Source organism: Branchiostoma floridae, chromosome 1 (genome assembly GCF_000003815.2).
Source record: "Branchiostoma floridae strain S238N-H82 chromosome 1, Bfl_VNyyK, whole genome shotgun sequence".
NCBI classification, from domain to species: Eukaryota; Metazoa; Chordata; class Leptocardii; order Amphioxiformes; family Branchiostomatidae; genus Branchiostoma; species Branchiostoma floridae.
Window position 1 is genome coordinate 3385383 of NC_049979.1, and position 26322 is coordinate 3411704.

A 26322-nucleotide genomic window follows, 5' to 3' on the forward strand; every position below is an offset into this window, starting at 1 on the left:
GGAGAACATATACAAGCATAGTTAAAGGATCCTGTACAGAGTCTATGCATTACAGCAAATGTTAATTTTTTTCTATTTTTTGGTACAAATTTACAATTCTTCATGATCATCATCGTCATCATCGTCGTCATCATCATCGTCATCATCATCGTCATCATCATCATCATCGTCATCGTCATCATCATCATCATCATCGTCATCATCATCATCATCATCATCGTCATCATCGTCATCATCGTCGTCGTCATCGTCATCATCATCATCATCATCATCGTCGTCGTCATCATCATCGTCGTCGTCATCTGCAAAAGAAAACAGAAACAGTTTTTAGCATTGTGCAACAACTTAAAGTAGGTAAAACAACGTTTCACACAAATGAATCTAGATATTGTTGCGTCGTGCAGCAGCACCGACTTGTGCTGTTAGGGAGAATGGGAGAATGCAATTACTGGCTAGTGCAGCAACAATGTTAGTGCAAATAAGCACCAAGGAACAGAGCTATTGCCGCTAAATCTCGTGTACCATCGTCGTCGTCATCATCATCATCATCATCGTCGTCGTCGTCGTCGTCATCATCATCATCGTCGTCATCATCATCGTCATCATCATCATCATCATCGTCGTCATCATCATCATCATCGTCATCTGCAAATTGTTATGCACATAAAGCATCTAAGAAGCTAGAAGCAAGACATAACCTGGCGTTATAGAATTGCAAAGCGTATCATTGCTAAAAATTACCCATGAATAACAACGAAAATTGCCGCATAATGTTTTGTAGAGTACCATCGTCATCATCATCATCATCATCATCGTCATCATCATCATCATCATCATCGTCATCATCATCATCATCATCGTCGTCGTCATCGTCGTCATCATCATCGTCGTCATCATCATCATCATCATCATCGTCGTCGTCATCGTCATCTGCAAATTGTTATATACACAAAGCTGCTAAGAAGCTTGAAGCAGGACTAAAGGCATTGAAGGAAAACAGAAATCTACGCTTTGAAGTAAAAAGTGCAGAAGGCAGGATCAAGACAAGCCTGTCACGGGAAGAAGATGTACAGGGAGAGAATGTGGGCAAAGCACAGTGGTTCCCGCGTGTTTGGTCACAGAGTCATTTCGCAAGGAAAAGCACGACAAAAAGGAGGTGTCAAAAGAAGAATGGGTACGCACCTATGGTGAGGAGCTTCCGTCTCTTGACAGTGGCCGCTACAGCGAGAGGATAGAAGGAGGGTTGAAAGAAGAAACGTTAGGCGGAAGCGTGGCTAAAACGCGAAGTATATCCGTCATATCAAGTCATATACGTGTACACGTGACGTCATCGAAGTGCGCGCCGCCATATTGGTGTCCATATTTGCAGTTATTTGCATTTTCAGTCAATCGTAGCTGCTTCGTTCAGTCATAAATACATTTGCACCCACACACAAAGATGCCGCTTATACTTGAGTGAAACTAGCTAGATTCGCTGAAATGCAAATTAGGACACCAACACCGAGTAATGTTGCTAACTTGCTATGAAAATGCTTAATGTTGCCATGAAGTTCAAGATGTCATCAGTGTATTTGCTACATACATACAAACACAGCTGAGAGGTTTATATGAAACTACCATTCAGGTAATATTCTATCAAAAGACATCATCAAAAGAGAAAAATGTATGCAAATGCAGATAGGGAAAGGGCTATCTAATAACCATGATACCTTTATCAATGTATCTACGTATGCGATGGGTTAAAGGCTCTACGCTAGGATGGACCAGGTAATGTTGGGGCATGTTATATGATGCATGAGGGACGTGTTTACGGTACAAACTGTGTGACAGCACCTCACACAATGATTGACATGCTTTGACCCGACCGACAAACAAAATCTCTACCTTTCTTGGTCTTCGCTTCAGCGGCATTTTCACTCTCTAGTGACAGCGGAAGCAGACAAGAACGAGCACAGAGAACATGAGAAACAAACATCAAGAGCACACGATGCAGGAAAGTTAAAGACTTGTCTTAGCCATGGGCATGCTACAGAGATATACCTGCACTCCCCCATCGTAGAGAAGAGTCTAGGACAGTGGATTTATGTCACTATATCCTTGATTTTCTTGGTCCATTCATCTACGTTAATCCAGGACCCTGGAAGAAGAGGAGACATCGTCTGAACGATTGGAAGAGTTTTGCCGTGATTTGCCATTTCTCTGTGGCAGGAAGCTGGAGGGAAGGTGTGCCAGTTCTAGGATGATCCACTGTCTCAAGCCTCTGGACTTACGAAGGTAGAGTTACAATGCAAGATGCTGCATGCGACACATGTTAAAAGTACGAAGAATTCTTTTAGTAGGTCAGATTTTGCGGTAGGAGTGAGGAGGGTACTTGCGTGGCCCTTAATTGTTGCGTAAGCGCTCGGGGGAATCTGGCAACTTTTGGAATGGGACGTACTTTTTCTCGTGGCACCAAGTTCTCACTACTCACCCTCGTCGTCATCGTCTTCGTCTTCATCATCGTCGTCGTCGTCGTCATCGTCGTCGTCATCTGTGGGGGAAACACGCGGCACAAATGTCAATCAAATCTTCAGAGAACAAGCTGAGACGGGCATCCCTAAAGGTGCACTCTCACTGCACTTGCGTCACGCTTGCGTTACTGCGGGGTTCGATAGATACTCAACGAAAGAACGAATTTTCTTCCTTATTGTGTAATTGTTCGTCTTCTAAGTCTTTTACGTATTACTCAATATTTAAATCATAAAAAATCGAAGAAAATAACAAAACAGTGACGCAGTGAACGAACCGCGCAGTGACGCAAGCTTGACGCAAATGAAATGAAAGCGCACCTTAACGCCCAGACACACCTGTGTGGGTGCAGGTATGGATCATCGCTGCCTGTCGGTCTGTCTTGCAACATGGGGGCAGAGACAAACTAGACATCCGATTACGGCTAGTCGAGTAGCCCTGGCTGCATTTCTTTTATTACAGTCGAATGGATCAAATCAAATCAAACCAATCTAATTCTTCACGTATCCTTTTAGTATTACATTACCCTTGACTTATTGGCAGGTCGACCAACTGCTGACACACCCACCAGGACACATATAACTTGATCACAATACATCAGTTTTCAAAAGGTAGGAATATCGGAGGCGTAAGATTTATAAAGACTTTTCCCGTCAAAGATGGGGTTTAGCGTTCATTCGACAGCTTCCGTTGTTTCCTTTTAATTTTGCATTTTTGAGAACATTTACAGGGTTAATTTTTTTCAATTTTGCATTTTTGAGAACATTTGAGAGTCTTGACTAGTCGGTATATATATATATATATATATATATGTATGTATCAAAGTATACAGTTTTTCACCTACCCCGGCCTGAAGATGTTGTCCTTAGGCATGCAAAGAAAGGAATATGTTAGAAAATGTGATGGAAAGGTAGTTAGAAATATAATCTGGATGGTCGCTTAGATGAGTGACATCCTGAAAATATGAAGGGTAAGAAAGGTTTTAGATGATGGAGGAAAAGTTGGTTAATAGTGGTGTCCGCTGTACTTACCACGACCTTGTTGGGTCACACGCTGTTACGACTGTTGATGAAGCGGCTCAGCTGCTAAGCGTTTACATTGCCTGATCAACAGTCACCTACCGTCATCATCATCATCGTCGTCGTCATCATCGTCATTATCGGCGGCTTCTTCATCATCATCATCGTCGTCATCATCATCATCATCATCGTCATCATCATCATCGTCGTCGTCATCATCATCGTCGTCATCATCATCATCGTCGTCATCATCTACCCAATAATATGCCAAATAAAGCACTAAAGCAACTGCAGCAATCAGCTTGAGCCGGCAAATATTCAAATTATGAATCGTACTACCCTGGTAATGTTAGTGCCAGGCGAGCACGTAGTCTATGGAGCTGTGTGAAAACCTAAAAACCTGCCAGACAGCAATAAAGCAAGAGCAGTCTATGCTATTCTAAGCTGATGCCAATTACCCTAAGCATACCTTAAGATGGGCTACAATGATGTCCTTGCATTGTCATACTCATTGTCCTGAAACTACCGTAAATGTTCATGGACCATCGCTGATGGTGTAAGTCCAGCAGTGTCGATGATAATCATCAATCTTCGATACCCTCAAATATCCTCGCAAGGGGGAACATTAAGGATGATGCCCATTTCATGATTGTGTTTGTGTGCCTGATTAATGTACCAAGTTTCCTCCATCGTGATAAATGCTTCAACACATGGTATCATCAGGTGAACTTAAAATCTAAACACACTTCATATTTCCACCGGGTGCCATAATGCCACCAAATCCAAACAAGTTGCTATACAAGTTGCTATTGCCTTCTCGAGATTGTTTCAAATACATAGATATCTGAAGTGTACTTTTACCTCAGAACTACTGATGTTTCATATTGGTACATCTATTTTAAAACACTTTAAAGTCATGTATTTTTTCTCATTTGGAAAAGTAATTATGGCATCCGGTGGAATGTTACCTGCATTTGTTACAAAATTACCGAGAAACGGCCACCTAGTGGCAAACTAGATGATAATATTTGGCTTCAAAAGGAAATCGTAATTTACCATCATCGTCATCATCATCATCATCATCGTAGTCGATGTCTCCGTCCAGGATGTCGTCCACCCAGGCCTGCAGCTCGTCCAGGGTCGGCAGCCCGTCATCGGGCAGGTCCAGGAACACGCTGTCGTTCTGCAAAAATGGTATACACTTTTGTTGCCCATCTCCTGTCAGTTCTCAACCGCCCTGAAGCTACAGTATAAAACTAAGGTAGGTAAAACTACAGTCAGAAGGTTTGTCTTTAGGTTAATCTTGTTGTTTCATTTGAAGTACACGTCAACATTTTGAGTTGATTATGTGTTTTCTATGAGAACTGTAAATGCATGTATGTGTTGGCACCCAATATCAGCTACGCTGTCTGGGTTTTCCATGTAGTATTATTTATATTGCATTGTTTGCAATCTCAAAAAATAAACAAATACTTACATCATCGAGATCCACCACGCCGATCTGAGGTTCGTCCAGGTCGATGTCAAACACCTCCTCGAAGTAGTCCTCCAGCTGGAAAAGAATGCGCGTATTAGTCCTGGAGCTTTTACAATATCTACACCACGCAGCCAAATAACGGTTACTCAAGCAATTGGATGTGATTTTGGAAACGGTCAGACGATTAACACAGTGTCATTGCACTTGAGACCACGGATATGACATATGATGAAGATTTTCTCTCAGCTGTTCTGAACGTTCGTACTCCATGCACATATACTGTATGTATGTAACCTTACATCACTAATAGTGGTAGTTATGTTTTAGAACTTGGATTTTTTTAGCAATATCTAATGAATGTTATACAAAGACAATTCATTGAGATACCCAATGAATTAAATAGACTGCTAAATAAACTCAACGCTACTACAGAAAACACTGGCCGTCGGTCTGACAGCACCCATATGCAAACTTGTTGCAATAAACAAATGAAAACCTCACCGTCGGGACCTCGTCAGGGTCGATCCAGATGAAGTCCAGGTTCTCATCAGCGTTCTTGCGTGCGAGCTGCGCCACCAGCTTCAGGAACTGCTTACCCTCTGTGGTAAGGCGTGTGGGAGTGGCCGTTAGGGACTCATACATTACAGTTATGAACAAGACCAACTATGGAAGATGTAGCTATATGACAGGCTGAATTTTTTTGAATGTTATTGTATTTTAGTCACATCCGCACATATGCATTGCCTTCATAAGACTGCAACAGGAAAGTTAACGTTACAGATGGATCATCATCATCATCGTTTGGATGGGTGTAGCGATCATGCAGTAGCTTTTACAGAAATTTCAGCCACATTACACACGAAGATATTCGTTGTAGGACCGTTAGTGACATGTTTGGGGCATATACTTATTCATAGCGCATCTTAATCTCTTCTAGCTTTAAGCACGTGTATAGCTTTTGTACCTTTGTCATCCTCTTCTGCGAAGAACACGATCATGTGGTCATCTTCGTCCTCGTCCTGCAACGAAACAGTTCTAATTGAAACATTTGATTCGCTCCATGAAGCGGTATTATTTCCTACTGAACGTTAAGGTTATTAGAGCTTAAGCTACTCCGCGAGTGATGGCACATCTTAAAGATTTATGGCAGTACCAGATAACATCATTGCACAACCCGCCCTAGGCCTATACTTCCTCCTCATGGTCCCGTTTTGGACGTCTCAGGTCCCATCTCTGAAGGTTAATGGGACGTCCGATATCGATCCCTCCCGTGCTAAGATACGAATCAGCAACGTGAAAGCTTTTACACACCCGGCTGAGCGCTTAGCTTATTGCGATGATTGACCATAATTAGAGTGGTTCCCGACTGCATAGTAGGTAATGAGTAGGTTTTCAGGCGGGCTAAAAGCGAGAAGATGCACCTACCCAGACGCGATGGAGGTCTTCCAGCGTGAATTTCTCGATAATTGGTCTGTAAAATGAGAGACAGGAAGTTAGAGCATGAAGTTTCCATCGTGCGGCAGTGGTAGATTACATGGTCTCCGTACGTTTGGGTATAAGCATAATCATTAGGAGGCAGACGCACTTTCGCTGCAGAAACGATGAAATAAATGGCACGGCTTTACCGATGCCTAAGATCTTTCTCCTTCATGCATTTACGTATTTATATATGTATACGTGTGTGTGTGTGTGTTGTACATGTGCACTTTGGTTATGGATGAACACAATACTGGATGGAACAAGAGGAAAACCAACGTTTTCATTAAGGGTCTGGCGTTTTGGTCTCTGTCTGACTGATGACTTTTTGAGAGTCACACATCGGGCAAGGTTACGAAAGAATCCACACGTGACAGCACCGATCAGATAGTGCGACTTGCACCGAGTACAGAACTGGTGTGCTATCTACCCCGTCAGCCCATCCAAATATCATACTATAGAAAACAAACAAACAAACAAACAAACAAACAAACGTACTCCATGTTGGCTTCGATGAACTCCTCGATCTCGTGCTCCTCCAGCCCGTGGGGGTCATCGTCCTCGATCTCCACCGGCTCCTTCTCGAACGGCCTGTAGATCAGGATGTCGTTCAGATCCTTCAGCTTCAGCTGCTTGGCGAGCTGGGAGGGAAATACGACAAAACAAAACATTCAGCCACTGATCGAAGAATATTCCATTAATTCACTTAGCGGGAGCTTCAGCTGTAGATCAGGATGTCGTTCAGTTCCTTCATCTTCAGCTGTTTGGCAAGCTGGGAGGGAAATCAGAAAAGCGTTAGCAACAAGACATTCACATATGGAACAGTGCGCGGGAAAAACATTCACACATGGAACAGTGCGCGGGAAAAGCATTCTCACATGGAATAGTGCGCGCCAAAAACATTCACACATGGAACAGTGCGCGGGAAAAACATTCACATATGGAACAGTGCGCGGGAAAAACATTCACATATGGAACAGTGCGCGGGAAAAACATTCACACATGGAACAGTGCGTGGGAAAACATTCACACATGGAACAGTGCGCGGGAGATTCAGTTGTAGATCAGGATGTCATTCGCATCCTTCAGCTTCAGCTGCTTAGTGAGCGTGAGTTTAATACATGAAGTAAAAGCATTGCGGCAAAGAGAACCAGTGTTCATTGCAGCTGAGAAGCCATCGAATCTTTGACTAGGTAGGAATTCTTTGTGTCGACTGTGCAAGAAAGCATTAATCTTCAATGACCTATCGCATGGGTAAAACTATTCATCAGTGCCTGTAAAGTGTAAGTATTTTACAGTGAAAGCGATCTGTTCAGCTTTCCTGGTTGCTGCCGCATCTGGTAAAATCCGCTCTATATGTACATACAGTGCGTGCAGGGAGCAGTTTGTCTGCCGTTGACGTATTAGTATCATACTGAAGATGATGTGCACTTTGAATGTGCATTTACGGACGTATAGCCGGAAACCGAACCATTTCTACGGTTGAATATTACACCAAGCCGCGTTTTACTCTTGATGATTGCTTAGATGTCTAATGCCCATCTACGAGTCGATAAAGAAATTGTTCCCTCTTCCTCCAAAGTGCTTCACGGTCAAGTAACAACGATGCCGAGGTCAACAGAATAGAGGGCATATCTTGGGCTGAACTAGTTTTACTGCATATTCACAACCACGAACATCGCCGTCTTGCCGGCGCGAACTCGGCAGGGGTAACGATGCGGAAAGAGGCAGGATAGAGTGTGCACACTGCCGCGGGGGGAAACTTCTCACCGCGACTCACGAACTGTTCAGGTTTCCGTCGGTATGGAGAACGTATTCATAGGAGGGTTTAGCGTTAAGCTCACTATTGAGGGTCCAAGATTATCTGTCTGAATGCCTAATGTAATTTAATCCCCTCCTGGGTTGACGTGTAATATGATATCCTCCTGGGCTAATGTGTAAGCTGACATCCCCCAGTCTGACATGCCTAGCTATGCTGCGAGCTATGCCCGGGGAACATTACTCGTATGCGCATTTAGCATCATATCGCAATACTGGATTCACAGGCATGCTTGGAAGGACTTAATGAAAATGCCACTGCATCTGTGATTAAAACACTATCCATAATTAAAAACTAAAAGCAGAGCAAGTGATACGATAAAATTTACCTATTCATTTTTTAGTCAATCACGTTTTAGCCTGTATATTAACATGAATATTATTACCATCGCCATAAAAATTTGGTTGAAGTTATCTGACTGAAGGCAAAGATGGCAAGCATGTACGGTTAGCTTAATAATTTTTCGCCCTTTTTTCATAGGTATTCACTAGCCTGGAAACCAGATTGTTTCCAGGGCCTCCACAGGCCAGTTACTCGGCTCCACGGTCAACATGCTCCCGAAGAAATTTTACCACAGCCCCCTCACCCCCACCCCCACCCTCCACCCACCTGAGTAAGACGTTGAGAAACAATAGCTCAGGGGGGATTTGGTAAAATGTTCTTGTAGGCATGTTGGCTATAATGCCGAAACGCTGCCTTGTAAAGGCCCTGGAAACACCCTGGCATCCAGGCCAGTGTTCACAGACTAGGCCTTCCCGCCAAGGTGCCCCCACCCTGGGGCCTCTCGGAGACCGTGACCGGCCGTAACCCCGTGAGGCAGGATGGATTGCCGCCGGCCATGCCCCGTGCTTACAAGGCTGCATGATGGAGCGTCCGGCATTCCCTGGCACAAGGCTGGCATAAATCACCATCTATACATGTAGATAGTGTTCGTGTCATGTTAGGGTCTGACGCACGCTGAAGGTCTACCCACGGAACGCCAAGAAGCAGTTACTCAAGCAAATGGATGTGATTTTGGAAACGACCAGACGCTTCAGATAGCACCCACCATCTTTCTTCAGTGACAGCGAAGAGATATGGAAGAAACTCTTTTTGTACCCGTTTCTCATGAATGCAAAATAACTGAAGAAATACTGTCCAAAACGTCTGTCCGTTTCCAAAATCATATCCAGTTGCTTGAGTAACTGCTTTTGGGCGCATCTTATTACCTGGATGTCTAAGCTTCATCGACATATCCAGGGAACGTTTTAAAAAGTAACGTTTTAAAGTTAATATCTGTATTGAGTGTATTTCTTGGCAGTCTGAAGGGTAATCGTGTCTCTTTAACATAGCATGATTCCCCTGTTTCATAGACGGACATCTCTTTATAATAGGTGATTATTCCTGGTCAGTACAGCCGTGGGAAAGTACGCATGTGGACATGACGTGCGAGGGCCTCGCCATATATACACGGTCACCAGTCCTCAAGAATGCTGTATCGAGTTACATGGCTCGGAATGGGGTGTTTGTGCCCACGTGACTGTGACACAAGTATTAGCCGACATTTTGGGCGGTTAAACCTACTGAGTACCAGTATACAAAGTACATTTGAGTTTGCAATGATGAAATAAGTTTGACACATGATTGAGAATTTTTCCTTACCTTAGGGTCGAAGGTCGCGAAGAACTCAAGAGTCGGGAAGTGGTTAGCAGCGTCTTCGAATTCCTTATAGTCTGTAAGGCAAAGAAATAAGACGTTTGTTTAGAGTCAGACAATGGAATAGAAACTTGTTGAGGAATAACACCTTACTAGTAGATATTTCAATAGATAGTTGGGACAAAGTTATTCGTTTCTCATTTGTTGTCCGTCCGGCCGGCGATCAGTATTGACTAACGTCAGCCCTACTGTATTGCAAATGACTGATCAGACCTAACTGCTATGAAGCAAAATACGCACAGAAATTTGTTGAAGAACGAAAATTACCCTAACGCACGTTAGAACTCTTGCAAAAGACCTTAAAGAACCTCCGATGATGATCTGGTGTTGTGACTCACGTTTGCTATTTTTGTCCTCGAACCAGCCGACGACTCTGACCTCATCGTCGTCATCGTCGAAGTCTTCCTTCCCGCTCTTGCCCTTGATGATGTCGACATGAGCGTCTTCAAAGAGCTGGAAATGGACACACAAAAGGTTCATTAGATTATGGTCAATGTAGCTCATAGTTTGAACTGTGCATGCTGCTTGTACTTTGCTGTAAGTAATACACTGCATGTCAAATTTCAGTGCCCCTGGCCGTTCTGCATGTATCACCATACTGACATGTATTACCATGGTGACACTGCACATGTGCAAGGCAAACTGCGAACTAGCTTGTAGCATGACACGAGAAGTAAATATAGGTTTATTGCCGTGCAAAGCAACGTCATGCTCTAGTTCCTACTTTCATTTTGAGATTTTTGACTGACCTGACAGAATCTATTGATCTACTCGAGTGACGGTTTGGGTAATAGAAAAATAAGTTGCCAAAGTGCTGTGTGTGTGCTAAGGAGAATTCGTATCGCTACCAGAATCTGCCAATCTTGGAAAAGGTCTTATCTAACAGAAGAAACCATTATGGTGCCCAAAAACGAACATCAACAACGAACCTGATAACGATTTCGGGCGCTCTGTGCTTTTGCTGTGTGGTGCATTGTGAGTATAATGTCAACGTTCAACGCTCCTGGCTATTCATTCATATATTACCATGGTGACAGGTATTGCCGGGGGTATTTAACTTTGACAAATTACCCACAATGCGCATGCGCACTTGAAACACTGAGCTAGCTTATTGGCATGACAAGGGGAGTCCTTCCTTCAGACTCAACCTGACGTCAGTAAATAACAGATACGTGTTTATTGCTCTACAAACCAGCGTCATGCTCTAGTTCTTACTTTCATTTTGAATGACCTGGCAGGACCTAGTAAATACCATCCTCCTAGGCAGGGACATCCAACGGCGAAACCGCCTGTCTGGATGTACCCTGCTCTCCCAACCGTTCCTGTGGGCGTCGCCACAAACCAGCCGTCAGCCAAACACAGAATAGGCCTTTCAGTTTTCAAAGGGGTCTCGCATATATAAGAGTAAGCTCATTAATGTTTATAAGCAGGGCGGTCAGGAACTAATTGTGACGGTTGAGAAAGCCAGGGTACATCCAGACAGGCGGTTTCGCCGTTGGATGTCCCTGCGTAGGAGGATCAGTAGATACCTACTTGAAAGTACGTATATGAAAAAATCAACATGATGCCCAGAAACTTACGTCAACAACGAAGCTGATGAGGATCTCCGGCGCTCTGTGCCCCAGGTACTCGATCACCTCGTCGTCCTTGTAGACAAGTATCGTTCCGTGCTCGTCAACACCTGCCGGGAGGGAAGAAAAAACACATGTTGAGAAGTGGAGTTTTTAATCCCCGCTAAGAAGGTAAATTCTTTGGCTGTGTGTCTGTCTGTGTGTGTATGTTTGCGTTCGTCGAGTGTTTGCACAACTCGAGAAGTCATGGATAGATCATAATGGTATTTGGTGTGTTTGTATTAAAAAATTGCGTGAAACACCAGGTTTGTACTGAATTACAGGACAAAACTGATTCATGTTTAAAGTTGGGGAAGAAACGACAAGATTTCGGGCTCCCTAGCGGTTCTCTCCATGATACTGCGATAGGACTTGGTTTTCATGTCTCATTAACATTGCATAAAGAAGCTGAAGGACATTACGTCCAGTACTTGGCGACAGCCTGTCCTAACGCTCCCGCTAATGTGACAGTTTCGCCCCCGGTTAGAACGCCGATCTTTAAACGCGCGTTTCAAACCTGACCCTGAAGCTTACACGATTACTACAGACTCCCCATGCAGTCGTCAGGTGAAGCACCCACGCAATGTGCGAGGCTGAGATAACAGTCGGGTAACGCTTCTACAGATCGTGTCAAGGATTTAACGTCTAGATAGTGTGATCAACTGAGACTGGTACGGCAAAAACAGCTCAGAAGTATGACCCAACAAACTTCGAAGCTACCTACAGGTGTCTACAACACGTCGTCGAATAGATTTTCTTTGAAGAAATTTCATGGGCAACGGAAGGAAGATGGAGAGAGAAAGCTGTTCTTACCTTCTTGTTTGGCTAATTTTGCGTCCGATTCCAAGTCGATTTCTCCACATTCGACGTCCCTGTCTTCCAAAACTTGACATGTGACCTTTTGGAGAGAGAAAGAGAAAAAAAAAGAATCGTTAATAATGAGCTAAAATTACACAGACGTGTCGAGAATCACAATGTAGAAATACCAAACATACACATGAAACGGTCTGAATGTTTGCACACACGTGGTAACTACTAGTGCTGTCCGACAGGTTGAATGGCTGAAGCTGGATATTGCCAGGTAAATTTGAATTTGCATATCAGTATAATTGCAATTAACTATGATTTTGCAAACATGTAAATTCCAGGTTCAGCCAATGAGCATGATGGCTGTGACGTCACAATATGATGTCAAAACTTCACCAATGGCGCTAGCGATTATTACGATCAATCGAAATTGGTCGCCCCGCAGAGTTTAAATCCTGACATAAACGCAGCTTTGACCACACACCGCACGAATACATGTGAATAAACAACGTTGTTAGCAGCACGCCACTGCAAGCAGAGAAATCGCAGCGGCAGAAATTGATTGCTTTTTGTCTGCATGGCCGATTCCTTCCAGCGCCCAGGTATTAACTTTTGAGTGGCTGGTGTTTATCTCTAAGCCACAGTTGTGCGGCCAGAGCTTCCTACTGCAGGATGTCTGCACTTATGCGAGCCCCGTGAAGTCGCACTCAGGAGTTGATACTTGTTTATTGGGATTTACCACATTTATGGAAGGATTGACATAACAGGTGATTATCACCTTTTCAAGATTTCAATTTCACCAGATGGATGACTGAACTGAATCAGTCTGACTGACTGATTCAAGATATCAAGGTGTACCTCGCATTGAACAGAAGATCTCCAATGTCACTGACGAAGGAAAGTGGATTCTTTCCGAAACGTCTGACCGTTTCAAAACCAGATCCAGTTGCTTGAGTAACTATTTTTGGCGGATCTCCAGTTATTTTTGATTTTGATTTTAATTCTAATTTCAAATTCAATCTCAATTTCAAACCTGACGATGTGTCACTGAGGGTAAAAGCTTGTTATATTTTGATACTTAATATCAAGCGTAGAGTTACCCCTCACCCTACAGGTTAACAATGGAATTTGATGCATTTTTGTTGTTTCGCGCAATAGTCAAGAAATTAAAATGTAGCTGTGCCTGCTAGTTTGAAACCTACAGATGATATCATTAGCACAGGAAATACCGATTTACTGAGCAGTTATGCGAGTAGTTCCGAGTATTCTGAACCGTTTTGCAGTAAAAAAATTCCATCATAGAATTCTGCAGGCGGTTAACGTTAACAGTCTGTGTCAAAATGATGGCCTGAACTATCAGCCGACTCCGCCGGAGTCGTTACACCGAGCCGTAGCGAACGTAACAGATCGATGGCTGGGGTATCACGTGTCAGAACTGCCGTGTTGAGGCGCTGACGGATCCGAGTGTTGCTGGGAACCTGACATGACGGAGGGGCTCGGAGTCGGAGGACGTCCGTCATGGACAAGCTTTGAACACACTATAGGCCCTGTGGTAGGGTTGTGTAACAAGAAAAACAATCACCTTTCTCCGCGGGGTAACCTATATCCGCTGTTAGTAAGGAATATCATGTCGACGGACGGTCTTTGCAATATTTTGAGACACATAATTGTAATTTGAAACCACTGTTCGTTATCTTGACATCATGGAGAAGCCTTGAACACACTACAGGCCCTGTAGTAGGGTTGTGTACCGAGAAAATCGCCTTTATCCGCGGAGTAACCTTTATCCGCTGTTATCAAACATTAGTAAGGAATATCATGTCGACGCCGTCGAAATCAACACTATGTTTGATGCGAGTCCTCTTAAAAGCATGTTTTTTCCAGTTAGATGTACTTACATTGAAAATGTTCTGCCCTTTCATTCTTGTAATGTTAAAGAAGCTTAAGAAGAGTGATATATTTCTATCTAGTTGTAGGGAACTAATATAGTCGTAAGATATTGTTTAACCGGATGTCTAATATTCATAAACGCAACATGGGCTTTCAGCAAAAGTGACATGACAGAGGAGCTGTGATTCGATGAAGCATTAAACAGACCTGCGGCGTCTACAGTACAACACCCATCAACCCACTAAACGTTGGCGACAACTTAAGCACGGGCTTGTCGCGCAGGATTTGGATCGGAAGACGCAACCTAAGACGTTCTATTATAAAAAGAAAACATTCCTTCAGGTAATTCCTTCACTGCGCTGTGAGACTTTCCAACGATCCACATACGTTTGATCTCTTGCTTACCCTCCGACTGTTTCTACTTGTCAAATGTGAAATACAGTGTGTGATTTTTATTGCAACTGACGTTACACAATTCAGGGAGGCTTAAAGCTATCTCCTGTGTATCTAAGTTTGAGGTTTGTGAAAAAAATTCCTTCGTTGTCAGCAACGTGACATGTTTCGGTGGCATACAGCTCAGGATCGGAAATTAGGATGGAAAATTTTGGAGAGGGCAAGTGGTTCCAATGCGTGAAATCTGATCTTTACACATACCTTACAGAATACGTAATTAAGTAAGGGTTCAAATTTGATTTCATTTTTCACTCGAGCGAAGAAGCAGGAACTTTACTCGCGGTTCGAGGCGTGCTTAAATATCGCAGCAATGTTCATTAGTGGACCAGTATTGACAAGCACGACGCTCCATGGACACCGTTGTAGATTGAAGGCATTATCAGCTAAAACTCGCGACCGAGTCTTTAATGAAGAGATATCGATCCTATTGAGCGCGCCACGCTGATTTGTGCCTTTGTTGGGGAAGTGAGTTCTACCAAAAGAGTTTGAGTTTATGTAGATCCCCAATTAGCTAAACAATATACATATATATTGTAGCTACTCTTCGTGTGGTCTTTATCATCATACATCAATGGACAAAACCATGGAATATACAGAAGTATAACTTTCACAAATGACAAAAGATAAGTCTACGTGGGGTCTATGTACAGTGGAGAGTATCTGATAAACTTACAGTTCTAATCCATTCTAGGTTTTTGATATGCTGTACTTTTTCTAAGCATTTGTTCAGGGCTTTGAAATGCGGGATGTTGTGGGATCGATGATTGTGTTTGATAGCCACGTGATTGCATGAACAAAGACACGTTCCGCCTCCCAGAAAGACCAGGTAACATAACTAGTGCAGCTGTTTGCAGTGGCCCAGTGGCTAGGTTAGCGGATCGCGAGGACATGGGTTCAATTCCTAGCATTTCTTCTTAGACTTTGTATCCTTGGGAACACTTCACGTCAACCTGGTGCAAAGATTTGATCTTGATTTCGGTTATTGAAATTCGAGGCGGTAAAAGTGGGATCTAACAATAGTGATAAATGTCGGGTAAGTGTGGGAATGGTTGTTTTTCATGCAGCGCGGTGGAAGGAGAGGAATGGTCTCCATCTTCCAATACCGTACCCTTAACACAGTGGATAACAACCCACTGTCCCTACGGCCTCAATGCGATGAGTTCTTACAACGGTTACAGACTGGTAACAAAGTCATCACCACTGTCAAGATTGACTGCATTGTTGATAGTGGAGGTCGCTTATCAGAGATGAGGGGCGCGTTCCGTTTGTACTCCCAGCGGTACGCGGTACCTCATCACCGGAGTCCGCTCCTCGCGCGGGCTCTATAGCCGGGGATCGATACCTAACGTGGTCGTTTGCACGGAGATCACCACCGCCGCGCCCCTCGGGGAGCGCTTTTCCGGAGCCGACCGACAAAAATCTCATTTAGACCTCGTTAACATTGACTCCCGCGCTGCGCCGTTCAATAAAGGCTTTGTTGATGGACGATTGTGTGTAAGGTTTTTTTTCGCGAGGAACTCCGATCACAGGGTCTGTGTACCTTTTTTTCGTGAAGGGTAGCGAGATATTTAAATTTTTATTCATCGTATATCGTACCCAACCCGCTATAATTCAAGGTTTGTCGTAAGTTGTCGTCACACCATTTTTAATTTGTCTGTTTAATTCTACGTAGCAAGTTAGTCAGTATTCAGAATCCGGTGTTAAGCGTTATTGACAAATTCTTAGTATTTCGTAGCCGAACTCCAGATTCCCCCAAAGTCCGATCTTGTGGATGCTAATAGTCTTGCCCGAGGAATTCAGATACACGAATCTAGTCTCAATTCAATTTACTATTAAGCGTTGTCAGCCCTCCTAATTTTGCCGTATGATAAGCGGGTTGCGACTAGCAATGGCCTCCCCAATGGCCTCGGACACCGGAGAACCTTATTTCATATCGAGTTTCCGCTGGCCGACAGATTTACCTTTAATGGTCGGTCAGCACTCGCTGCCAGCCGGTCAATACAGACGGGCAGTAACAAATGGGGAGCGGGGACGTATTGACTTATTGTCGGGAAACGTCGTCAGCCTTTTCAGACGGCGACTTTTTTCTTTGCTGGCATTTGCAGTTATGTTTGTAACATCGTACAGCAATATTGTAGACAGATTTGATGGATGGAGTTATGACAGAGCGATTGTTGCAGCCCGCATCTGCTGGCTGGTTTCTGACAGGCCGGTGCGGGTTGTGATGTTGTTACGCCGCTGACAAGACAAAGGAGTACCGCGGCGGGAATGTTCTCGGTGTCACTCGGTGTCAAACCATTGCCTAATTTTTGGCACTCAGCAACAAGCCAGAATTGCAAGTGTTACGGGATGTAATATGCTCCGTCTAGGATTTCATACAGGCGTTTTGAAATGAGTGAAATGTGACCTGCATCCCTAAAATACCTCGGGTAAAATCTAAGGGATATTTGTGCAATGCGATTTTTTTGCCAAGCACGCTGCCTTAGTAGGTCACGTATAACGTTACTCTTCGCGATTAATGTGTTGTGTGTGTGTGTGTACATGTGCGTGCGTGTGTGAGTGTGTGTGCGAGCGCGTGCTCGTCATAGTATGTGTGGCTCCCGATCTGCAAGATCATTGACTGTTCCGTAGCCTACAAATACGCGTACGCTAACATGCATATGGCACAACATATGTGAAACATATGCGAACATTTGTCCACCCTAAAACCTCCCCTCCCCCGTGTCCAGCAAACCGTACATTGCCCCTCATGCTGAAATACTCTAGCTCTGCAGACGAGCGGAAAATCAAAACCTTCATCTTTCCTCCAGCGGACAGCGCCTGACGATTACTCTCTAAGCAGAGCTTCGGCTCCGACTATTTATTTTACAGTTTTGTAAGGCGTTTTATTGTACTTTCTTTTTTGTACTTTTTTCTTGATGTCTCGCGACCGAAACGTCAAACAGCACAAAACAGAAAAACCAATAAAACGCCTAAAAAAAGTGTAAAACAAACAGCCGGGGCCTAGCCTCTGCTCGGAGAGTACCAGAACATCGCACTGGGCAAACTGCCAGAGGGAGACCATGCAACTTTCAGCATGGCACGCAGCGCAAGGTTGCCGAGCGTTCCAGGCATTTCTGGTGAACGCGGAATGTTTTGTGTACCAACACGACGCCCGGTGGGGGATGTGAGATCACTGTGGGAAAAATGTACCAGAATGTGTCCTGATTAGCGGTGATGGAATACAGCACGCCCTGGATAAATATGCTTCACGAAACAACAACGATGGCAATGACCTCACTTCGAACGTTGTGTTTCTCCATAGACAACATGTTTGTTTGTTTGATTGTTTATTTGTTTGCCAAATGTTATAACGCACAGTAGAGGGGTCAATACTAATATGCCACTTTTTATTAAAGACTATTACTACAAGAATCAACATTATGGAAGCACGTATTCACTCTACTAGGACACTATACCTTGTTCCTGGCATAAGTGAGTAACGTTATACAATTCACCGGAAAACTATCCAAATTCCCGGACATTTATGAGTAGATGAATCTTCCCCTGGAACGCCATCTGAATTCCAGGGCATTATCGAAGTTTGTATTCTCCAGGAGAACAGTCCTGATTCCCGGAACCTCCTCCCATCCGTCAGACAGCGCCATCATCCCGAACCGCGACAAGGATCAGTTCCCGTTAATTCTCGCGCAGCCGCAATCCATCCATCTCCCCCGACCCGGAACTTCCCGGAAACGATGACGTATCGACGTTTCCATTCGTCTAAGCGGCCCGCGCGGGCCCGGCGTGACCCCCGAGGCGCCCCGCACCTGGTATAATACATGCGCGCGTTCACGCCGGCCATTACGATAGGCGTGAGTTATGGGTCTGGCTAACGCCGGCGCCCGACGCCGTTACACTTGATCTGTGCCGCATTCAATGCCTTAATTACATCCTTTGTTGCGAAGTGACACAGTAAGCGATTTTCACCCAATACCCTCTTAGGTGTTAACACTAAACCGCCTCCAACAAAAGGCAAACCGCTCTTTGAAGTACAGGCGTATCTTTCCAGTAATCCAGGCGCCGGGGGACGATAATAAACCTGATATCCTCGGCTTTGAGATCTTTATGAAAGCCAGTATCGAATTCCTCACCTCCGCGTCGGCCTGTTTGTTCCTGGGACAGGTGATATATTGTGCATGTTACACGCGAAATTGGAACACGAAATCTGAAAGCCAAGCTCTTCAGGCGACTTACATTTGGAAAGTTTTAAAGGTCGAAAAGCTTTGTGTGACTGGCAGGAACAACTGGGTTGCCGTTTCTCGGTACGGGGGGGGGGGGGGGGTCAGGGTTAGTGGTCATATTTGTCGGGCAATGCCCCATGACAACACGACTGGTAAACCTTCCTCTGTAAAAAACGACATCACAGCTAAACGTTTTCGGATCTTGTAGAACAGCGCTTCTGTGCGTAGTCTGGAAGCCATTTGAAATACGGTAACTTGGAAAGTATCCAGGGAAATAAAGAATCTTCGCACGGCATCGAAGTGTCCTCAGATCGAGGTATCCCTTTCCCCTCCCTGACACCTGTAGATTTTAATATCTAACCGGAGATACGGAGGCGACAGAGAGCAGAGTTGGCGTCCAATGTTGTATGTACCTGCCCCAGGGCCAACTTGGCACACCAGAGAGATCGAGTTTACTGAACATGCAATAACAGTCAGTACCCACGGGGTGACACGGGTTAGATGTAATAAAGCGCGCTGTCCCACTGCGCTGGGGGCAGTCCCCACATTGGAACGGTCCCAAAATTGGAGTGTTCCCGACATTGGAGCTGTCCTAACATTTATTGGAGCGGTCATGATATTGTAACGGTCACGACATTGGCGCGGTCCCGACATTCGAGTGGTCCCAAAATTACAGCGGTCCTAAAATTACAGCGGTCACGACAATCCAAAAATTAAAACAGTGCCGACTTTTTAACGGTCGACATTGGTGCGGTTCCAAGATTGGAGCGGTCCCGATATTGGCACGGTCCCGATATTGGCACGGTCCCAATATTGGATGGTCCCAATATTGGATGGTCCCGATATCGGGACGGTCCCGACATCGTAGCTGTCCCGGCATTTATCGGAGCGGTCCTGATATTGGGACTGTCCCGTCATTGGTGCGTTCCCGACATTGAGGTAGTCCCAAAATTAGAGCGGTCTCTACACTGTGGCCCGTCCTAACATTGAGGCGGTCCAGGCATTGGGGGCTTAACCGACCTGGGACAGTCCTAGCATGGGTACGATCCCGTCGTTGCGGCGGGAAAGACATTGGGCTTTAGTGACATTTGGGATTTAATGACATTGGGGATTTACCGATATTGGGGTACTCCCGATATTGTGGTACTCCAGATATTGGGTGCTCTAAACAGTGGAGTGCTCTGACATTGGGGCGGTCCCGACTTTGGGGCGGTCCCGACATTGGGGTCGTCCCGACATTGGGATACTAGTAGTCCCGACATTGGGATGCTCCGACATTGGGGCGTTACCGACATTGAGGTAGTCCCTACATTGCGGTGGTTCCTACATTGGGATAGTCCCGACATTGTGACGCTCCGACATTGGGATAGTCCCGACGTTGGGGTGGTCCCGGCATTGGGGTAGTGCTGACATCGGGGAGCTACGACATTGGTATAGTCCCGACATTGGGTTGCTCCGACTTTGGGGCGGGTCCGACATCGGAGTGGTTCGTACATTGGGGTAGTCCCGACATTGGGGCACTTCCGACATTGGAGTCGTCCCGACATTGACACGGCCTCGACATTGGAAACTTAACGTGACACCACTAAAATAACCTACAAGCAGATGTTGGCAGGGATGATGGTAACGTTTTATAGGAGCCCAGTTTTTTTTTTATAAACGCATATGCTCATACCTTACAACGTCTGCTTGGAGATTACACTGAAACAGACACTGCAGGATCTTATCGGGGTGTAAAATTTGCTGAATTTTAACGCTAATCGAGAAGGTTCAAGAATAGAAAGAAAAACGGAATTGCTTTGAAAAACGCTTTCATTCCGCATCCCGCGTCTGATTCGCGTCGCCATTACCGCCCAATTTCCGCGCCGGGGTGTTCTAATTAAGGTGACCCGCAGAGTTTCCCCGCTAATCAGGGGAAGCCAATTTTCCTAATGGAAGCCCTTCAGTTGTGAAGGTTGATGAGGTCGTTACTGACGTGTGCCGGGTGCTGATCGAGAGAATCGGCTCAGCTGAACTACCGGTGATAACCTCTACAAACTTAAGGTGGTATCTCGCTGCACTTGGGGCACCGGTACAGCACTATGGGGTTCGGACGATTACTCAGCGAATTTCGGAGATAAAAGACAAATTTTCTTACGTTTTGTGTATATTGTTGTCTTGTAAGTCATACTTTTACGTATTACGCAATATCTAAATTTAAAAAAAAATCGGCGAAAATAACACAACAGTGCCGCACCGGTGCCCCAAGTGTAGTGAGATACCGCCTTTTAAGGTGGCTTAAAAGTCAGGAGAAGTGCAGGACCGATGCCAAGAAAACGATTTGATTAGCGTGTGTAAAGCCCGCTTCAACACTGAGCTAACTCCTTGATATGAATTAGAATAGGAACTCTGTGTTTGGCGAACCTGAGCCTTCCTTGGGAGTGTTCCAAAAGCCTGTGAGCCTCGACTCACCAGAATAACTGAAATAACGTATGCATTGCGTTCATCGAGGTGTGTTAGGGAATGGCGGATGAACACTTGACTTTCGCCAATGAAAGTGTTTGCGTGTTGTACGTGTCTCATCTTCTGTCGCCGTCTGAACACTAGTCTGGTATCCAAACTTGCCACAACTACCGAGTCTATATTTGCGTGAAAGATGGGGAGGCTTATAGGTTTGAACACAGCAGCACTATTAGAAAGTGCGTAATAAGCAAAAACAAAATTTCACAAGAAGCCTAGTCTCTACCAGTCTCCTGCGTGCGTGGCCGAACAGAATATAGAGGGGACTTTTGGCAAGTTAGGAATAAAAGCCTAGTAGGAGTTCATTGGCCTAGGAGTGAGCTAACCGTCTGAACTGATAGCTGGATAGACTGCAAAAGCCTGACTGAAATCCCATGGCGACTTATTTGGCTAAACATTTTTTCCATCTAACCGACGCGTCTGCTTAGAGACTACCAGAAGCCTGCTATGGAGGCTAACAATAATAGACGCATTTAGCATTAACTCCCCGGGACTGCCTGCTGCCTGACTCGCTCGTGTTTGTGAATACCGCTCGGCGATGTGTGACGAGCGCGCGTCGTGCGGGGATGTTGCTTAATCAAGAGGATGGCTTCTCCACGCATGGCTGCGGAAATCATTTAAAGATATCATCAGATATTCCGGAGCACAAACGTTCATCCGCGAGGATGAGCAGCGGAGGAAGCTGTATAATCGCGGTTACCGAAGCATCCTTATGTTGTCATTATTGGAAAATCAACACGATGTTCCCTCGTAAATAGTTTCATCAGGTTGGTAGATCAATTCAACAAGGTCTTCTTCGTTACACAGCCTTTTTTAAAATTCTTCAATAAACGTTTATACGACTAGAAGTATCTGTCGCCTTCATCAGTACAGAATGAAATTATTGAAATAATTGTTTTATTTTGTGGTGACAGTCGTCGAAATGTTTACGGAAGAACTAAAAGAAGTTGTGTAACGAAGAAGACTTTGTTGAATCAACACGTTGTTGTACAATTAAACAATTAAACAAGTTATGTCATCAAGTTTTCTGTGGAAACAGAACGTATCTTTGGGCAAGGGTTTGTCTGTTTGCTCCTTTGAGGCTTAAGATGTCTCTATTCATTAAATCGACCTGCCGGCCGCTCTTCGTTGAGATCATATGGCAAGGGGTAAGGGTCACGCAAAAGATAACATAGATACAGATTACATGATTAGAGTCTTAATAAATCTATAAACCTACAGCCCTAATAGATCTAGCGTAAGGTCTCCCCCGACCAGGGTTTAAATCATTGCTACACATTCAATGGGATCGATTTTTCTTCATTAAAGGCGAGTTTCTCCTGATAATGCCTCCAATTTGCAGTGGAATTGGCGACGCTCTGATTTCGTGTCCCGCGAGACACATGCGGTGACGTTTGTGATGACGTTTATGTGACCTTTACCCCGTCGCCCGTTACATCCGGTTCCGGATCAACCTTCGTACCGGGAGTGGATATTTTTGCCATAATGGTTTTCGCGTGACGTCACTATTTAGGAATGCATCGAACTAACGCCGCCATGATGGTGTAGGGCATAGATCCAAGATGGCGGCCGGCCATTTAGAACGGGCAACGAGTCCCTCTAGGTTAATAACAAATTAACATAGATCGAAGAAAATCCAATGAAGTCGGGGGATTCTTTAACCAACCAACATGGCGGCGCCGTGTTACGTCATAGTCACGTGACAGCAAACTGCGCAATCTTTGTCAACAACAACTTGGACATCAACCAAGCGATCACAAGCGAAATCCGGAATAATTAATCTGAAACTTCTAAAACTTCTTTCTGCGCCAAGCGGGGAGAGGGAGTTGCCAACACAAATTTCAAAAAGCTTTCCGCATAATCATAATCACACAGTTATGAAGCAGACCGCTTGCCACCTTGATCCTGAAGGAAGCATTTCTAATGAAGCGCAGCAAAGCATTTTGTTGAGCCAAGCGGATAAAGCTCCGCCACGCGTGCATGTAACGGTGAATATTTAACGCCAAAAGTTTGGCACTGCTTATTCCAAGTTCGGATCCTCCCACAGAAATGCTGCCACGAACCATCAATTTAGCTAAAAGACAAAACTTTCCCCGTGGCGAAGTCGTCATCTCAGGGCACAGAACCCTTATCTCTCGCCGCCACGACGCGCGAAGTGTCATTAGCAACCGCTTGTCAGGAGCCGTGGCAGGCTCTGTTCCTCACTGATTACACGGGATCCACCCCCGGGCTCAGGATGGGCGCTAATTTGACATTTTTTCGTGACGCAGAAGAAGAGAGTTGAGCAGTTCTGGGCTTCGCTGAAAGCTTTTTTCACTGGATATTAGAAAACAGTTCCCACTGAGAGTTCTAAAAAGGCAAAAAATAACAATGTTTCACGTACACCGATCAGTCATTCTTTGGTGATACGAAAGCCAAACTTTTCTCTCTCCCCGAAATTAATTTTTGTGCCGGATATTAGAAAAGGTTTCCTCACCGAGTTCTATATTGTTAGATCACAATGCTTCTTGCTTGAGTATGATATTGCCATGTCCCTGGGGAAATAGGACTTTAGCCAGTTATTATTACAGATATTACAAATAGAAGTCTGCACCTCCTGGTAACGTTATAATCAGTTGTCAGAGCCTTCCCCTCGGACTGAACCATCGGCCGCCGGGGAAATATAACATAGAATCTGGTCTGTGCGTTATCAATCTAATAGTCAGATCATAGTGGTAAATCGGGCAAGTTTGGTCGGTTGAAAGAAAATTGCACCGCTTATATTTCTTTGCTCTCGTGCTTACAAGACCCCCCTCCCTCCCACCTTAACCCCCTTAAGACTCTATAAGGCCTACCTTATATTTCTTAACTGGGGCCCGACCGGGCAGCTTTTAACAACGAAAAGTATCATATAAAAGACACCAACCTACACAAGACAGAATAGTGTGGGGCATTATTTTTGTATATTTTTAAGGAAACATTTTTATTTTCCGTTTCCACAAACAGTCTGGCCGGGCCCAGGTTTGGAAATATGACGTAGGCCTAAAAGGATCCTTAAGCTTTGACTGTCCGTGTTTTCATTGAGAGGTCTCGAAAGTCCCCCACCCCGTTCTACATCCCCGAAAGTCATGGGATCACTCTATGACTAATCTCCAAGCAGATCCTACGGTAGCATAAGATAGTATCAAAAGCTGTCAGAGTGAAGCTGGCCTAGGAGTGTGTTTTGCTACATGGCAAATGTAAACCTCTTGGCTTACTACACTCTTTGGCCAGTTTAGTACTATCTGATGCCATCGTAGGATCTGCTTGGAGATTTATCTTAATACCTCCTGGGCCTTTTTACCCTCTCTATAGCAGGCACGTCGTGTTGTGTTTTGATATTGTTATCTTTTCTTAAGTACGAACTGAATTATAGTTGCTACCATCTTTTGATGATGACACCTCTACAGATGTGTGCACCATCAGAGAAGTAACTATCATTACGATATCAGCAAAAACATAACCCAACTTCAATGACGAAAGATAACTGATGTTATCTGAAACGACTGACCGTTTCCAAAATCATACCCATTGGCCTGAGTGATTGCCATTCGGCGTAAAACATAACTTCATTATAGAAACGTCTACTGAGAAATTTGCGAGTTAGACTGTTGATAGCATCCCATCTACAATCAGTGATCTGCGAACTGTACTAAATTTTTGTTCCAAGACGCACTGCCCTCTAGACGGGTCGGGCAAGGACAAACCTCGCCGCGCCGGGTTTACAGGGCTGGTGGGGGAGGGGGGCATTCCGACGGGTAACCTTCACACAACTCTCCAGTTCCCGCATCGCCGCACCTTTCGACATGGAGCTCCTTGGAGGAAGCGTTGTTCGATATCCCCTGTATATACACATCCTCGATATTGCATTAAGGAGTTGTGTTACAGAGCGACGCCGTGATAATAGCGGAGTATTTATATGTGCACCGTGACTCCTCCATCGGCGTATTCCGCAAGGTGCCCCAGCTGTAAATGGGATTGGATTTCTACTCACAAAAGAGTCTTTTGGCGCAGCGCCTCCTCCTCTGCTGATTTACCTCACAATAGCTGCACCCGAGAATGGAGAGCGGCGGAAACTTTGCGCTTTCAATGTCTGTAATTTCATCGACCCTCGGAGGCCGGCAGCGGCATCGATTTTCGAATTACGGGGCAAATTTGATTTCTTAGCTCCGCAAATGCAGAGTCTGCTGCATTAGGCCCGGCTGTTACCCCGGGAGTTTGGTTTACATTGCTTAAAGTGGCGGGACTCCCGGTCGAACACGCCGGGTCACGGCGAGATGCGCTGCTTTACTCCCTTTCAATGTACGGAGGAGCTGAGTAAATGCGAAGTGTCGCGAACTCAATATCGCCAGGGCCGGCTGCAGGGGTTTACCGTCATTAAAGACCCGCTTTCGTGTCAAATGGAGGGGTTTTGCGAACGGTAATAGGTGATTTCCAATCTCCTAATGGCTTTGCATATCTTCTCATGACCTACTGCTTCTACCCGGAGGAAAACATGGCCATGTTGATGGGTACTGTTTTGCAAATATCGCTTTCGTTTTGTTCACATAGAAAGGCGCGGCACGACGTAAGTAAGGCGTAGCTATGTCTTTGCCTGCATCTCCCGACTGTGTACCGCACATCTGATGGATGTTCTGTGCCCAGCGTGTTTTATGTGGAGGGCAGCGCCTCCGCAGATCGGCCGATACCCCACAGGGCCGGGCAGGAAATTGTGTTGACTCCAATCGTTGCCGGCGCGACCCCGGCTTATAAATGTCAGACGTTTAATGGGGGAGGCTAAATCACATCAATGTCCCGAGGAAGATGAAGAGATCGCCTGCCGTATCGG

The 26322-nt window shown here is 45.0% G+C and overlaps 1 protein-coding gene across 11 annotated transcripts in view; it reads right to left on the reverse strand.

Annotated features, from left to right (window-relative positions):
* Window positions 1–277: 277 nt before the first annotated feature.
* Window positions 278–26322, reverse strand: part of LOC118417618 (calsequestrin-1-like) — a 31755-nt gene continuing 5710 nt past the window's right edge. The window contains exons 2-16 of one of the 11 annotated variants that reach the window (XM_035823232.1): window positions 12418–12502; window positions 11575–11675; window positions 10333–10447; window positions 9941–10011; window positions 6979–7121; window positions 6430–6475; window positions 5969–6023; window positions 5506–5603; window positions 5005–5079; window positions 4584–4710; window positions 2471–2530; window positions 1885–1920; window positions 1183–1218; window positions 742–930; window positions 413–645 (exon numbers count right to left, since the gene is read on the reverse strand). In XM_035823232.1, the coding sequence (XP_035679125.1) occupies window positions 470–645; window positions 742–930; window positions 1183–1218; window positions 1885–1920; window positions 2471–2530; window positions 4584–4710; window positions 5005–5079; window positions 5506–5603; window positions 5969–6023; window positions 6430–6475; window positions 6979–7121; window positions 9941–10011; window positions 10333–10447; window positions 11575–11675; window positions 12418–12502 (1413 nt within the window). In that variant the 3' untranslated portion in view covers window positions 413–469. Of the gene's footprint in view, window positions 303–412; window positions 646–741; window positions 931–1182; window positions 1219–1884; window positions 1921–2040; window positions 2138–2437; window positions 2531–3352; window positions 3373–4583; window positions 4711–5004; window positions 5080–5505; window positions 5604–5968; window positions 6024–6429; window positions 6476–6978; window positions 7122–9940; window positions 10012–10332; window positions 10448–11574; window positions 11676–12417; window positions 12503–26322 lie in introns of those variants that run through there. The other 10 variants (XM_035823282.1, XM_035823240.1, XM_035823255.1 and 7 more) reach the window with 10 other exon arrangements.